The sequence below is a fragment of the Ailuropoda melanoleuca genome, chromosome 13 (assembly GCF_002007445.2).
Source record: "Ailuropoda melanoleuca isolate Jingjing chromosome 13, ASM200744v2, whole genome shotgun sequence".
NCBI classification, from domain to species: Eukaryota; Metazoa; Chordata; class Mammalia; order Carnivora; family Ursidae; genus Ailuropoda; species Ailuropoda melanoleuca.
The window spans coordinates 89,316,502-89,333,486 of record NC_048230.1 but is presented as its reverse complement, the minus strand read 5'-3'; the positions used below and the strand labels follow the sequence as shown (position 1 = coordinate 89,333,486).

General features: G+C 40.9%; 1 protein-coding gene across 5 annotated transcripts in view; it reads right to left on the bottom strand.

Annotated features, from left to right (window-relative positions):
- The window catches only part of CFAP61 (cilia and flagella associated protein 61), a 293,467-nt gene that overhangs the window by 73,142 nt on the left and 203,340 nt on the right, over positions 1-16,985 (bottom strand). For all 5 annotated transcript variants that reach the window (XM_011225478.3, XM_034641778.1, XM_034641779.1 and 2 more), the window contains 2 exons: positions 16,173-16,347; positions 2,941-3,233 (listed from right to left, as the gene is read on the bottom strand). In XM_011225478.3, the coding sequence (XP_011223780.1) occupies positions 2,941-3,233; positions 16,173-16,347 (468 nt within the window). The remainder of the gene's footprint in view (positions 1-2,940; positions 3,234-16,172; positions 16,348-16,985) is intronic.

The following is a 16,985-nucleotide window of genomic DNA, read 5'->3' as shown; positions in this document are numbered from 1 at the left end:
GCACATGAGAAGATGCCCAACATCATTAATCATCAGGAAATCACAAATTAAAAGCACAATGATACATCATGTCATACCCACTAGAATGGCTAAAATTAGAAAGACTGATAATACCAAGTGCTAGCAAGTATATAGAGCAAGTGAAACTCTCATACATTGCTGGTAGAAATATGAAATGATATGGCTACTTTAGAAAACAGTACAGCAGCTCCTTTAAAAGGTTCACTGACCATATGACCTAGCCATTCTTTGGATATATAGCTAAGGGGAGTGAAAATATGTCTACACAAATATCTGTACAAGAATGTAGCATAGCAATTGAATGAATAAACCAAATGTGATATAGCCATACAATGGAATACTACTCAGCCACGAAAAGGAATGAACTATTGATACATGGAATAATATGGCTGAATCTCAATCCCATTATGCTAACTGACAGGAGCCAGAGATAAACTAGTACATAATGTATGATTCTGGTTATAAAAAATTTAGCTTTAGCAGGTGCATATGCTTGTGACATCATCTGTTTTAGTTTGCCAGTCCTGCTGCAACAAAGTACCGTGCACTGGGTGGCTTAAAACAACGGAAATTTACTCTCTCACAGTTCTGGACATGAGATGTCTGAAGTCATGGTGTTGTCATCACCATGCTCCCTCTTGAAGCTCTAGGGAAGACTCCTTCCTTATCTCTTCCTAGCTTATTGCTGTTCCATGACTTACAGCTGCCATCATTTCATTATATAGCCTCTTTCCCCAAGTGTCTCCGCTGAATCAAACCTTTCTCTCCATAGATGGGCACCAGTCATTACATTTAGGGCCCTCTCCAATCCCATATGACCTCTTCAGTTGATAACATCTATAAGGATCCTATTTCCAATGAGGTTACATTCACAGGTACTGGGGATTAGGACCTTATCTTTCTCTGGGGGTGGGGGAGGACATAATGCAACCCACAATACTATGTCCACAGTCAAGATAATGAATGTATTCCCCCCCACCAAAAGTTTCCTAATGCCCTGACAGAGATGCTACTCAAAGCTGACAGTAGAGGGGAGAAATCTCCTGCTAGTACCTACTGTTGGCCAAACACAGATGAAGGTCAGTGAGCAACCAGGGCTGGGAAATGTCACCTGCAGAGGCCGTTCCTTGTGGTACAGGGCACAGTGGGGAAAGCAGGAGACTTTACCTGGCTCAGTTTGCTTTAGGATGAAGTTTCAGCAGGAAGGTGTGTTAGATCCAAGGCGGTTGAGAGTATTTGCAACATGTCTTTGCCATGATTTCAATTTTGATCTAAATAGGGAAATAAAGGCCAGAGGGGGCTGCTAGAGAACCTGTATTCAATTGGTTACTAGGGGAGGTTTTTTAATACCTCCACTTCCAAAGCAGGGTACGTGTTTAGCTCTGGCGGTTCTCCAGGATAAACATGGCACATCTTCCAGGATCGTCATTTTGGGGAGAAAATTTGGGTGAAAACATTTGGATTCTTCTTAATTTAAATAGATATTGCGACATACATGTATATACAATGTCATTTTTACATTAAAATAAAATGAAATTTTTCTGTCTTTTTCATCACTATGACTCTTGAACTTAGGACAGAGCCTAAGACCTAGCAGGTATTCAATGAGTATTTGTGGAATGAATGAACACATGTATGAAGGAGCAGAATGCGAAATTTCCATAGATTATCAGGATAAAATGAGGGGTTCCAAAGAAATCTCTTGTGTGCTGACGGTCTGCTTTGAGTTCTGTCCAGGTAGACTATGGGGCAGGTGGGGGATTAAGGGTCATTTACCTGTGGGGGCACTTGAGTCAGAAGCCGTGACATAGGTAAGGGATTGGTACGAGCCCCAGCTGACTTCCCCCAACCAGTTTGCCCACTGAATGTTGCTAGCATTCTTTACCATAACCGATAACATATACCTTTGACTACCCAGCCCCACACTCAACACTGATATCAGCTTCCCTAAGGGGTCTCCTACTTATCTGTTAGATTGGCCCCGTCCTTCTCTCCCCCACTGCCGTCTTCTGCTAATCTCCTGAACTGGCCAATCTGAGAACACGGGTTGTAAATCAAGCTATTACACAACCTAAGAGAAAAATTCTTCTCTCAAAAGATAGATAGATGATAGATAGATAGATAGATAGATAGATAGATAGAAGAGAGAAAGAGAGAGAGAGAGACATCTTCTAAGTCTCTATTCCATGGGGGAGAAACCCCTATTGCTGTTTTCAGAGTCTTAGAAAGTTAACAGCAACAGACTTTGGGATGCTTCTGAACTGGGTTGGGAGCCCAGCATAACACTAACTTGGGGTCAGAGTGTTCCCTTCTGTAAAATGGGGATGCTTTCCTTTACAGAGCAGTTGTGACCAGGTGACAGATACTGCAAGCATGCAGCATGGTGACTGGGACATGGTGAGCTATTGGTCAATGTCAGCACTCTTCTAACCTTTGACACTCCTTCCATGGAGAGGCAGGGTCTAATTCTCTTCCCCTTGGATAGGGCGAGTGATACAGTCTCTCTCTCTCTCTCTCTTTCCCACTTGCTCTTAGAACCAAGTCACCCTGCCAAGATGAATTGTTCTGGACGAAATCTCAGCTGAAGCTGATCTAGCATCAAAAGCTAGACAGGGATGAATGTGACTCAAGCTCTGCCCACAGTCTGACTTTGCCGCATGAGAGACCTCACCTGAGAACTACCCGGCTGGGCCCCCTCAAACCCCAGGACCAAAGAGATAACCATGACAAATGATTGGTGTTTTACGCCACTAAGTTTGGGGTGGCTTTTCCCTCAGCAAGGGATCATCTGAACCGTTAGAAAAGAAAACCCAAAACCTGTGGCTATAAATCCCCCACAGGCCATCTCTGAGACCCCACGTCCCGGACAGGTGACGGCTCTCCGCAGGTGGCGAGTGAAGCTCACAGGGACCTACTTACGGCGCATGTAAGTCTGAAAGGCTTGGTGGGCGCGGTGAAGCAGGCGCTGTGAATGGGGTCTGGGTACTGGCCGTCATTCCACTGAGCCAGGAGCGCGTCGCGGTAAATGGTAACCCCCGCGGTGCTGAGCGCGTCCTCCACCGCGCTCTCCACCGAGTAGTTGTTGATGCAGGTGACGGTGGAAGTGGGCGGGGGCCGCACCAGGTGGATATAGGAGCCCCTCACACCGATGTTTAAGAGCGTCTCCACTGTGGTGTAAGTGTCAATTGTATTCCCATAGACAATGACATTCCCTAGAAAAGGCAGAAAATGCTAAGATACAAGGTTAAAAAAAAAAAACCAACAAAAAAACCAACAACCTTCTTAGTCAAATGCTAATAATGCCGAATTGTTCCCTATAACCTTCTCCTCCTTTCAGCTGCGGGAAGCCAGCGGTGTTACCTAGCAACGGTGACCAAGATAATTTAGTAAAGAATTGGCACAAAACATCCCACAAAGTAGTCAAGTACTTTTAACACAGAAATAGGACATTCATCTATGGTCCTGTAATTTGAAAGTTGAAATTATGCTAAATGAAACCATCTGGAATAAAACCTTTTATCTTGTCTTTGTTCCCTAGTCGCTACACTTATTAAGGAAAAAAATGACTTAAGTTTGCAATATTTGCAAGTTCTGCGTAAATGATGCAAAGGACACTGGTAAAAACACACACACACACACACACACATAGTCATGGACATGATGGTACAGATATTTTAATATTAAAGTGTTGAATTGGATTGATTTCAAGGAAATCTTTCCCTTTCTTGAGAACTAAAGACTAGACCATTCTGCTTTTCAATGGATAATTTAATGAAGATTCAAATTCTGATTTTTAGATTTAAGGAGTCAAGAACTGGCGAAAGGGATGGCATGTTGTTCTTTCAGACAGTAAGAATGAAATCACAACATAATCTTGAAAGATTTCCCCTGTGTAAGAGCATTTAGATGGTAATAGTCTAAACTACTTATTTATATTCTTAAAAATACTACAGAAATAATTACATGTTATTCTACTAATTCATCAGTTTTAAGATCAAACTATCAAAGGAGTGAAATGTATTACATGCTATTTATATGCTATTTTTGACACTGAATTGGCATTTTTACCTTTTTACAAAAGAACTGCTGTAGACTCACTTGTCAGGCAACATGTAACAATTTTACGACAAAATGATAGAGTCATTGAAAATCTCTTCTTTCTTCCTTTGTTTATGAAATGGTATTAAGAGAAATTTTACAAGGCAAAATAAGCCGTAAGTGTATTTATTCAATTTGGTTGAATAAATGATGCAAAAATCTATTTCCATCTAAAACTGAAAGAAGGTGTAATGGCCTGCTTGTCTTATTTGCTTAGGGAAAAAAAGAAACTAGAATAACTTTCAGATTGCTTCTTTGAGGGTAACAGCATCTAGAAAGTTCTCCCATACTTCCTGTTCCTCAAATATGGAATGGCAAGAAGGCACTGAAGGCAGGGGTTGGGGTCCTTTCTTCCTGCCTTCACTAGGAGGCTCTAATTTTGTGGCTATGATTCCCTCTCTATTCAGATGCTCTAATGTGACATTCCTTGGTGGGCTGCATTTTCCTTGGCTGAAAGAGCCAACACTTTGCTTAAATTACTGAGGCTTCCACCTGCTGTGAAACATGCATCCTAGCTGTCTGGCACAACAAAGAATCAGCCTGCCAGGAAAGCCAAAACTTGAACCTGAAACTGTCAAAGGCTTGAGGTCTTCTGCCCTTTTAAAATATGCATGTCAAAACAACATTCATTTTCAGGGAAACAAATTTAAGTGTTTAGGCCCCCACACAATTCAGAGTTGAATATTTTTCCAGTCTTTTTCATGTTAGTTTCTAGTAACTATAATATGAGATGGGTTTTTTCATGAGAGGCTCATGGAAGCCAGGGCAATGCGATGTTGCTGGGGACTGTCCAGCAGGGTTGCCCACAGATTGTAGACAGCTGAAGGGGACTCTGCCTTTCACTTGAAAAGGTAACTTATTTTATAAAATCTCCATTTAAATTAGATGTTTAATATTTTAAATAATTTAAAATTTTAAATTTATTGATAGATATTCTAACTTCAGGGGTGCCTGGGTGGCTCAGCCGTTAAGTGTCTGCCTTCAGCTCAGGTCATGATCCCAGAGTCCTGGGATCGTGCCCTGCATTGGGCTCCCTGCTCAGCAGGAAGCCTGCTTCTCCCTCTCTCACTCCCCTTGCTTGTTTTCCCTCTCTCACTGTTTCTGTCAAATGAATAAATAAAATCTTTAAAAAAAAAGATATTCTAACTTCAGAATAGATTTGCCTATCTTTAAGTTCAGTTTGAAACAAAATCCACCCCCCTCTCTGAGACTTTGGCTATCCTAATAGTTGCAATAATGCTGCAAAACAAGCCAGCCCAAGACTCAGTGTAGAGCAACAATCGGCTTACTGTTGTAGGTCGGCTCACACATCTGCGCTGGCTGAGGGTGGCCCATCCGGCTCCACATTGTGGTTGGGATCAGCCAGCACCATGTTTCATTCTCTTTGGACCAAGAAATACCTGAAGCCTGTTCTATTTATGGAGACAGGCAGGAGGGCAGGAGGGCAAGAGTAACAAATCACTTTTCAAGCCCCTCCTTGAAGTAGTAGGTCCACTAACATTCCTTTGAGCAAAGCACTTCGTTAAGGCCAAGCACATGGTCAAAGGAGTGAGAAGGGCACTCTGCCCACAGTAGGAGGCGGAAGGGTGTGGCTATTTGCTGAACAGTTGTCCAAACTATCATGGTCATACTGGCCATGGTAAATAGATGCTTATGTGATGCCATCTAAAAGTTTTCATCCAAACACCTTTTATAAGATTGTTTACATATATTTCTCACGTTGCCCACAGAATATAGTAGAATCTCATTTTAATATAATCTTGTACAAGATAAATAAGAACATGTCACCGGTCAAATCACATCCCTCCACAAATATAACCAGACCGGATGTGATGAAGGCAGCTCTGCCACTTCCATCTCTTGCCTTTTAAATGTACACACTGGGGGCGCCTGGCTGGCTCAGTCAGTAGGGCATGGACTCTTGTTCTCAGGGTTGTGGGTTTAAGCCCCACATTGGGCATAGAGATTACTTAAAACAATAAAATCTTTAAATGTTTGCGCTCTCAAGGGGGATTATTCTCTCCATGACAGTTGTGCAGTTGTGAGTTCTTTCTACATTTTTCATTTTTACTTGCTAAAGAATTTTGAGTCCATTCACCTTTATGTTGTGGCTCCCATATACCAGGCATAAAGCCAGGCACTTTGCTACACAATCCATTATTACTTTTTTTTTTTCCATTATTACTTTCACCATCAGTAACAACAGCATAAGGTATAGAGTTGCGAATCTCTATGTTGTACACCTGAAACTAGTGTAACATTGTGTGTTGACTGTACTCAAACAGAAAAACCAAACAATAATATTTAGAGCTGTTACCAATAACACTGGCTTCACTCAAATGCCCAGAAAATAATTTTTGATAAGCTAACAGCAAAAATAGAAGCACAGAAATAATTAATAGAATAGGCAAAGTCTTATGTTTTGGGGGCTCCCCCAGAATAAACCTAGTAGACAAAGATTTTTATTATTAATTTATTTCAGGACAAATATCAACCTAGGTATAAAAATATGATTAATTATATTTATTGAAGTAATTTTCTAGCATGGCTGGGGTAGAACTAGTGCTTCTGAAAGTCAAGACCTGACCACAGCCTGTGGCTGTGCCTCGATCTAAGCAGACATTCCAGCCTCCAGCCAGGTGAAGCCCCAGGAGGCCCATGAGAGTCTCTCCCTTTCCTTCCCTGCACTCACCTTGGTCTACATGCCTAAGATAATCTGTGAGGTGACCTCAAGTTTGCCCTGCCTGCCATGTTACGCCTGGAGCCTTGAATAGTATGTCACTTACTGGGGGTGTGACAAAACCTTTCCTGACTAGACACATGGATGACTGAGGTTTATCATACTGTTGATCATAAGTTAATTGGGACTTACCTCTGTGCCCTCTAAAATATTTTTTGCAGAACAACGTCTCCGTGGCCAGATTTTCCTACTACATATTTTTACTTGGTACTCACTATAAAGTTGGCAGTACTTCATTCAAACGCAAGATAAGTTGTACACCTGAGATGTAAGACAGAAACATGTTCCTCCTCACAGTGTTAGATCTGGTTATTAGGTTTCCAGTAAGACTCCCAAAATCCTACATAATCCTAAATGTAACCAAAATTGTGTGTGTCTACAACACAACAGTATAAAATAATACTTCTGCCATATTGGTAGGTGCTTAAATCCAAGGAAATGAAAATGTTTTATGAGAAAGTTAACCCTTGTATAACATGTTGTGACAGTTGAGTCAATTTTTAGCTGAATCAAAGAGTGAAAATGGAGAAAAAGGAAGTGGAGAGAGAAAAAAGAGGGGGCAGAGAGACAGAAGAACAAAGAGAGCCTTGCAGATACAGATTTCCTTCAATCATTGAGTACGTGAGAAGAAAGAGTTTAAAAGTAGGTGAAACAAAGTGGTTGTTGGTGAGGGGAGAGGATGGATGAACTAGTAGCAGAGAAAAGGGCTTTGTCTACAGGAGACGTTGGGTCTGACAGCTTTTTCCCAGTCAGAACATATGAGATGGGGTGAATGGGGTTCCGCTGGTGCCAAACACCCTGATGACTGAAAAGAGGAGGTATAGCAGCCCCAGGCTATGTGGGATCCATGATATATATTCATGTATGGCATGCTTTTAAAGTCAGATAGCTTCAGTTAGCCAGAAATTTGCTTTAATCGAGGCATTTCCACCACTTAGGTACTTTATAACTCATGAAGTCTTTGCAAATAGTTATAAGGAAGTAACACATTGCAGGGGCCTCCTTCACATAATTGGAATATCATATACATTCTTCTGACTTTTCTACACATATATGATGCAAATAGAGTGGGAAAGCTGGGGATTTCCCCTGTGTATCAGTTTTATGCTAAAAAATCTGGTCATTGTCTCCTCTGCAGCTCAGTTAATCTAAGGATAAGACACAACCCATTTTGATCTAATAGGTGACAGAGGTACCATGGNTTGATCTGATAGGTGACAGAGGGTACCATGGTGGGCTTCCCTGCTTTGAAATGGCCAAATGGTAACATGATTAGAACAGTATGGATGAATTTTCAATAAAGGATAATAGAATATAGCCATAGCAGTTTTCATGGAAGGTCGACCTTTGTTGCTCCTTTTAGGGAATAAATTATGTATTACTAAGATTACAGATCTGGAATGGGAAAGAGAGCACAAGGAGGGCACCGTCACAAAGAGGACCCTGTGAAATCCCCAGAAATGAAGGTTGGCAAGAGGAGCACTCCCTCATTCCCTCGAGGCTAACCTGCAGCCACCTTCCTGGTGAAATGTACAAGGGCACTGCCAAGATGAGAGAGGGGTTTTGGTGTGGACAGCCCAGCTGGGGAGAAAGAGGGAAAGTGAGGTCTCAAATCACTCTCTGCAAGCCATCAATTCTCCACCTTAGATGAAAAAAGCACTAAGACTTGTCATTTAAAATGTTGGCAGAAATGGAAAAGTGACCTTGCTTTTTGATACCTGCTCTTTGAAGATATAAATGAATACACTAGCAACTTTGATTGTGATCACCAAAGGAAGGCAATGACCTTTTAACGTTTCAACTATCACAGTGCCCCCATATTCTGGAGATTCTTCAATTTATCTTAATCAGAGGGGAAATGAGACCAGTTTCATCATCCTGTTCCTGGACTAGATAAATAATAGTTTCAGAAGCTAGGAAATTTACTAATATTTATATATTTAAAAGATTTAATTGTTTATTTGAGACAGAGCTAGAGAGAGCATGGGGTGGGGGGTCAGAGGGAGAGAGAGAATCTCAAGCAGACTCCCTGCTGAGCTCCAAGCCGAATGTAGGGCTCAATGTGGGGCTCAACCTCACAACACTGAGGTCATGACCTGAGCCCAAATCAAGAGTTGGACACTTAACCAACTGAGCCACCCAGGTGCCCCCCAAATTTACCAATGTTTAAAAGTAACATGGCTTTATAGAAATGCAATCCTTAAGGTGATCTCCCTGTTAAGTTCAAAAAATAAAATGTGGGGGTGCTTGGGTGGCTCAGTCGTTAAGCGACTGCCCTTGGCTGAGGGCGTGATCCTGGTGTTCTGGGATCGAGCCCCGCATCAGGCTCCTCCACTGGGAGCCTGCTTCTTCCTCTCCCACTCCCCCTGCTTGTGTTCCCTCTCGTTGCCTGTCTCTCTCTGTCAAATAAATAAAATCTTTAAAAAAAATGTGGTTTTAATTTTTTTTAAACACAATTTGCCCTAAGAGTAATAGAACAACCTTTTTAACAATTTTTTTAGTAGATGCTAAGAAAGTATTTTATTCTTTGGGATAAAAGGTATTCAAATCAGCAAAGAAGAAGTCAAACTGTCTCTCTTCGCAGATGACATGATACTCCATATGGAAAACCCAAAAGACTCCACCCCCAAACTACTAGAACTTATAGAGCAATTCAGTAATGTGGCGAGATACAAAATCAATGCTCAGAAATCAGTTGCATTTCTATACACGAACAATGAGACTGAAGAAAGAGAAATTAGGGAATCCATTCCATTTACAATAGCACCAAAAATCATACATTATCTCGGAATTAACTGAACCAGAGACGTAAAGGATCTATATTCTAGAAACTACAAATCACTCTTCAAAGACATTGAAGAAGACACAAAAAGATGGAAAAATATTCCATGCTCATGGATCGGAAGAATTAACATAGTTAAAATGTCTATGCTACCACAAGCAATCAATACTTTCAATGCCATCCCGGTCAAAATACCAGTGACATTTTTCAAAGAACTGGAACAAATAGTCCTTAAATTTGTGTGGAACCAGAAAAGGCCCTGAATCGCCAAGGAATTGCTGAAAAGGAAAAACAAAGCTGGGGGCATCACGTTGTCAGTTTTCAAGCTATACTACAAAGCTGTGATCACAAAGACAGCATGGTACTGACACAAAAACAGATATATAGACTAATGGAACAGAATAGAGAACCCAGAAGTGGACCCTCGGCTCTTTGGGCAACTAATCTTTGATAAAGCAGGAAAAAACATCCGGTGGAAAAAAGACNGGAACAAATAGTCCTTAAATTTGTGTGGAACCAGAAAAGGCCCTGAATCGCCAAGGAATTGCTGAAAAGGAAAAACAAAGCTGGGGGCATCACGTTGTCAGTTTTCAAGCTATACTACAAAGCTGTGATCACAAAGACAGCATGGTACTGACACAAAAACAGATATATAGACTAATGGAACAGAATAGAGAACCCAGAAGTGGACCCTCGGCTCTTTGGGCAACTAATCTTTGATAAAGCAGGAAAAAACATCCGGTGGAAAAAAGACAGTCTCTTCAATAAATGGTGCTGGGAAAATTGGACAGCTACATGCAAAAGAATGAAACTTGACCACTCTCTCACACCATACACAAAAATAAACTCCAAATGGATGAAAGACCTCAATGTGAGACAGGAATCCATCAAAATTCTAGAGGAGAACATAGGCAACAACTTCTATGACATCGGCCAGAGCAACCTTTTTCACGACACATCTCCAAAGGCAAGAGAAATAAAAGATAAAATGAACTTATGGGACTTTATCAGGATAAAGAGCTTCTGCACAGCCAAGGAAACAGTCAAAAAAACTAAGAGACAGCCCACGGAATGGGAGAATATATTTGCAAANGAATATATTTGCAAATGGCACTACAGATAAAAGACTGGTATCCAAGATCTACAAAGAACTTCTCAAACTCAATACGTGAGAAACAAATAAGAAATCATAAAATGGGCAGAAGATATGAACAGACACTTTTCCAATGGNTGCATGGTGCACTGGGTGTTATATGCAACTAATGAATCATCGAACCTTACATCAGAAACCAGGGATGTACTGTATGGTGACTAACACAATATAATAAAAAATGTTATTATAAAAAAAGTATTTTATTCTTTTGAACCGAGTGCTTTAGTTTTAACCACCTAGAAAGGATGTATTTCATTATCCACAGAGATATTGATATGAATTTTTTCCTAGTTACTATATGTGTAAGGCCAGAGAAAACAAAAACTATATGCTACATTTCACAATTTATGTATTTTTAATTATGTCTGTGTATTTACATATTCCATTGTATTTTAATGAAGAACTATATTTCCTTTTTCCACTTCAAAAGAGACATAGAGTGATTATGTATGACCTCATTCATCCTCAGAATAGGCCCAAGAAATATGTTTTACTATGTTCTTCAGAAAACTGAGGACATAGAGGTTAAGGACCTAACTGCAGGTCACACAGCAAGTAGATGGTTCAGCAGAACTCAGACCTTCTGAGTTTGGTTTCAGCGTGCTCATACCACTACATTTTATTTGCAACACATTCCTAAAAAAAAAATAACTCTAATTGGCATTTAATCTGTATAATTAGCTTTAGCAAATAACTAGATAATGAAAGAATTTAAAACAGATATCATAGAGTATTAGTAAATTATGAAATAAACATCTACTTAAAAAACATATCATGTCCATGAATAGACCAGAGAATGTTCTTTTTATTTTTTATAGGTCATAGCATAAGATTTCCATGACCCAAGCCTAACCTGTCTCATTTTGTTCTGCCAAATAAGAAGGGAAGACTGTATTAGATATAACATAACAAAGGCTTTGCTCGGTGATTCATGCACTGGAATTTTAATGTTATACTTTTCCTAACAAACATGCTTTTAATAAGGCAGTAAACTGCATTTAGCTAAAGATGAAAATAATTGATCCATTTCGGGCCATTAAGGCCATTTTACTTATTTATTTATTTTTTTTTACTTTACTTTCATCTTACTTTTCATTTTCATGGAAAGTACAGAGGTAATAGCAGATGAATTTCAATTAGTTTCAATTAATGCCATAAACTGTTGTAATGTATTAGGTTGCTGGGTTCCATCTGAACCGCCCCCCCCCAAACCTCCCGGTTTTGTTTGCAGTTGAAAGCAGCATTTGAGCTGGTGATGTCGGCTATTCTCCAGGACACTGGAGCAGTTCTAATAGTGTAGGATAATTTACATCTATAAAGCCATCCAACTCTAGAGCCCAGAGAACAATTTCTTTCTGACTGGGCTAATTCCATCACAGAACCACCATTTCTCCTTTGGAAGCAGAGGGAGGCAGGATAAAATAGTGAATGGGAGTAGGGGGAGGGGGGCAGGTGGACTGTGGTGATGCTTTGGGGCCATATCTGTAGTTTCAATGGGCAGAAATTCCAGAGCTGACCTCCTCCGACTCACCATCCATTGCTTCTGCTACCCAGCATCCATCCATCCTTCTAGAACAATCCCTTTACCACCCTCAACAAACAAGCCCCTGCCCTCAGTTCCCAGTACTTCAGCCAAGTCAGGTCTGGTGTGTCCTCGGGACTCAACGTTTGACTCCTGGATGGACCTGTGACCCAATCACAGCCACTGAAACACAGGAGATTTTTTTTCTCAGACTTTTGTAGGAAGGGCCCTGTCCTCAGCAACCTCCCGCCAGTCCCACCCTGAACTATTCAGAAAAGGGGAAATCAGCACTGAGGGAGCAAAAGCTAACAATCATGCAAGACGTCCACATTCTTCCTGGTGTTGTTACAGTGACATGAAGAGGAAGCCAGGGTTGGCAGGTGGAGCGATGGCAATGGGTACAGGAACGCAGCCCTGCTCGCCTTTCATGAAGTGCCAGCCTTCCAGTTTCTAGCTTCAAATACCATCATCCCATAACTGACTTGAGTAGAAGCTAGAAGGGGCTGCAGCAGCCCTCACCTGTGTGCACAGCTGCCCCACCTTCAACGGGCCATACGGTCTTCTCCAACCTGTTCCTTTTGGATCGCTTACTCGCTACTAGATGGGTGCCATGGACAGGAGGTTCACCTTCCTAAAGTGCTGTTTTGTGCACTGGTTACCCCCTTCACTAGTTCCCCAACCCCTAAAAAGTAACCAGTTAAGGGGCACCTGGGTGGCTCAGTCAGTTAAGTGTCTGACTTCGGCTTAGGTTATGATGCCAAGGTCCTGGGATTGAGTCCTGCATGGGGATCCTGCTCAACAGGGATCCTGCTTCTCCGTCTGCCTGCAGCTCCCCCTGCTTGTGCTCTCTCTCCCTCTCTCTGACAAATAAATAAATAAAATCTTTTTAAAAAAATTAAAAAGTAACCAATTAAAACTGGACATGGCTGGGCCCTAAGGTCCTTCACCAGCTGCCATCCAAGGGTGTGACCAACACTGTTCACACTTCCCCAACCTGTCTCTCTGTTTACTTATCCTGCCCTTCTTTAGGGCCAATCCTCTTTCTCCAAATTTCAGTTTCCAGGGCTTTCATGAAGGACACCATGCCTCTCTACAGATGGACTGGCCCCTGGTGTACAAGGATCCCCATTTTTTGTGTAGACTGTCCTTGACCATGCTATCACCAGGGGCTGAGATTATGCCCTGGGGAACCTTCAGGGCAGAGCAACAACCCCACCACATGTGGCAGTAGTAACAGTACTGCCAACAGCAGCCTGTATCACTGAACTCATACTCTGTATGACACACTGTCCTGAGTTGGGCATGAACTATCTTATTTATTTCATTTAATCCTCACAGCAACCCATGTGAGGAAGATATTATCTGGAATGTGACTAATTAAATTCAAGTCTGAATAGGACTCTAATTGTGGAAAAGCTACAAAGAGAAAAAGCTTCCTTCAGCCTAGAGGTTAACAGTTTTCTTTGTAACTTTTCTTACATGGAAAGTCATTTGAAAAGGAGCACCACACAGAGCTGAATTAAAGGGGCAGGGCTGAGTTTCTCAGACGTCTCCCAGAGCCTGGACCCAGCAGCGAAGAGTTAGAGCACCTACTTGAGAGATGCCCTGGCAATGTCATTAGCACTAGAGCTGGGGGAAATAGCCTACATTTAAGACAAGAAACTCATTTCTACATACTTCTTATCTTGCTTGTTCAATGGACAAAAGCAGGTACTCGGAGGGGTTTTATGCAGTGGCTGATGGAAGACATTCTCAAATCTTGTAAAAGCATTTATTTTCCTTTAAGTGGGCAACAGAGTAACACCGTCTCTGACAACTAGTCATCAGAATAGCACAGATGCTTCTCCCCCATCTGACAACCAAGAGCATGAAAAAAAAAAAAAGCATCTGAAGGAGGGCATAGTGCTTGTTATTCTGGGATTTCTAACTTCTCTGCCATAAACATTCAGCCTCAAGAATCTGCACTGTCACTTTCAAAGGCCCCCTTTTTTTTTTGGCCAAAATACTCCTTATCCCTCACATCAAAAATAGGCAACTGTTCGAAGTTACAACACTGCATTATGACAGGATTGGGGATAGCCCTAAAACACAGTCCTGTGTGTTTTGTACTGAACCATGGCCTTTCATGCTTTCAGGGAGTTTAAGTTACAATTTGAGGCCTAGACTTGATGAAATGGTAATGATTTGTGACAAATCCTATGCATAAAAGCAGGGAGGTTCTGCAAACTATGGCTCATCAACAATTTTTGTAAATAAAGTTTTATTGGAACACAGCCTTGCCCATTTATTTATGTATTGTCTTTTTTGCTGCAAAGGCAGAACTGAGTGGATGGGACACAGACCATATGGCCTCCAAAGTCCAATATAATTGCTATCTGAACCTTTACTGTAAAAGTTTGCTGATCCCCAATTTAAGAATTCCTCAATTCTATGTAGGTTGTAGGGCAGTGATTAAAAAAATGACTAAAATGTTGAAACAGGTTTAAACACAGACAGATGCAAAACTGAAAATAATACCAAATTCTGAGAGAAACATGAAAACACTTTGGCAAGTTTTAAATCTGAGTCTGGTACATATTTATATATTCCACCTCTACCCAAAGGTTCCCACTTGGTTTTATGGGTTATTTCTGTCCAACTTTTGGGTTACACAACATATTTCAGATCCTAAAAAAATACAGAAAGCTTCCAAAAAACCCTTGGTGAGACTAGCATACCCTTAATTCCCCAAACTAGACATGTAAAGCTTATAAGAGAAAATTGCAAGCCAATCTCACTTATGAATTTAGATCAAATAGCCTATAAAATACAAGCAAATTGAATCCAGCAATGTATTGAGTGTCACTTGTTATCCATTTTTAATGGAGTAAATGTAGCAACTTAACAAAAAGTCAATTAATCCCTAAGACTTCCACCAAAAATTAGAAGAAACTGTATTTAATTTTAATATATTAACTATATTAACATCATTAAATTGTATTTAAATAAGTACACTAAATAGATTAATAGATTTAATTTTACATATTGATCCCTAGATGATAGGCATTTAGTGTTTTTTCACATCCCCAGACTGCATGGAACCCCAGCCTGCCATGGGGAGTTGTATAAGCTAACCAAGTCACGAGTCACTGACCCTCCCCGAGCTGTAGGCTAAAACAAAGGGACTGCACTTTCTCATCTTCAAAACCTCACTCCCAGGTTTCAATTAAGGACAAAGAGATAGCTGGGCCCTGTTCTGGTTATTTTGCTAGTCAAACAATTTCAATTTAATCCAAGCAACAGAGAGGAAGATGCTTGAGAAAACACTTTTGAGTGGCAGAGGCATTTGTTCAAATGGTTTACTGTCTCATTTTGATTCAAAAAGTGGCATGCAAGTCGAATATGTGTGTTTGTGGGAAGGACTGTGGATACACCGTCAAGAAAGAGAACAATGGATTGGGAAGGGAAGAAAAGAGCCCTTCCAATGCAGACCTTTCTTTTTCTTCCTAGGTCTTTTCGGCTTCACAAAAGGAGACATATTTTCCATATAATTGCTAAACATGTTTGCTTATTAAATTATTCTTTAATTAGTTAATGATTTTAGCCATGCTTTGCTCTTCGGATATTCATTTTGTGTAATAAAATAATTATAGATAATTAAACTATCTCAAGCCTTTTTCTTTTCCCCAGCAAACATGCTGGGTATCCAAAAATGACAACAAGTTGTAAATTAATCTGGAAAACAAAGCATGACAGATGAATGATTTGGTTGGAATTAATTAGGCACTAATTATATACTGGAACTAGATGAAGAATGAGACTCATTATAAAAATAAAAAGTGATTCTGCAAAGATGCACAGTTACCAACATCCTTACCTTCTGCGATGATGGAGTTGTCCCTTATCCAACTCAGGGCCTTACAGCAATCTTCTTCATCATTGAGAGTGAAATGGTTGCAAGGAACTTTATCAGTGTATCGCTGCTTCCTGCTGTTTGGAATCTCTCTGTTTGTCACGTGTTGACTAATATCAGCCCCTGTAGGGCATGGGACCTGAGGTATGTTACAGAGACATGCTTATTTCCGTGGTAGTAAGGGAAGCACTAACACAGCAATAAATACATACATTAATTTAATTAAATAAACATAGCAATGTCCGGTATAAGTATGCCTTGTTCTGTCCTCAGATACAGTCAGGTTTTAATTGAAAAACAAAAAACAAAAACCAGGTGGAATGGCCACTGAGAGACAATTCTTAGGAGTTGCTCTGGTTATCTAATGCCACATAATGAATTATTCCAAAATTCACTGGTGCAAAACTACCATTTACTAGGCTCACACATTCTATAGGTCAGTAATTCAGACAAGGGCAAGGTGGGATGTGTTGGAGGCCTCAGCTGGGAAGACTCCAAAGCTGCAGGCGACCTGAGGGCTGGGGGCTGGATTCATCTGGAGATAAACCATCTCACTCCTCCCCCCACCCCCAGAAAACATGCCAAGTATTAAAAAATGACAGCAAGTTGTCATTTTATGTCCAGCAATTGATGCTGGCCATGGACTGGGATCCTGGCTGGGGTGTTGTCCAGAACATTGCATGTGGCCTCTCCATGTGTCTTGGGCTTCCTCACAACATGGCATCTAGCTTCCAAGGACAAGTGTCCTGAGAGAACCAACCAGTACAGAGAGCTCCA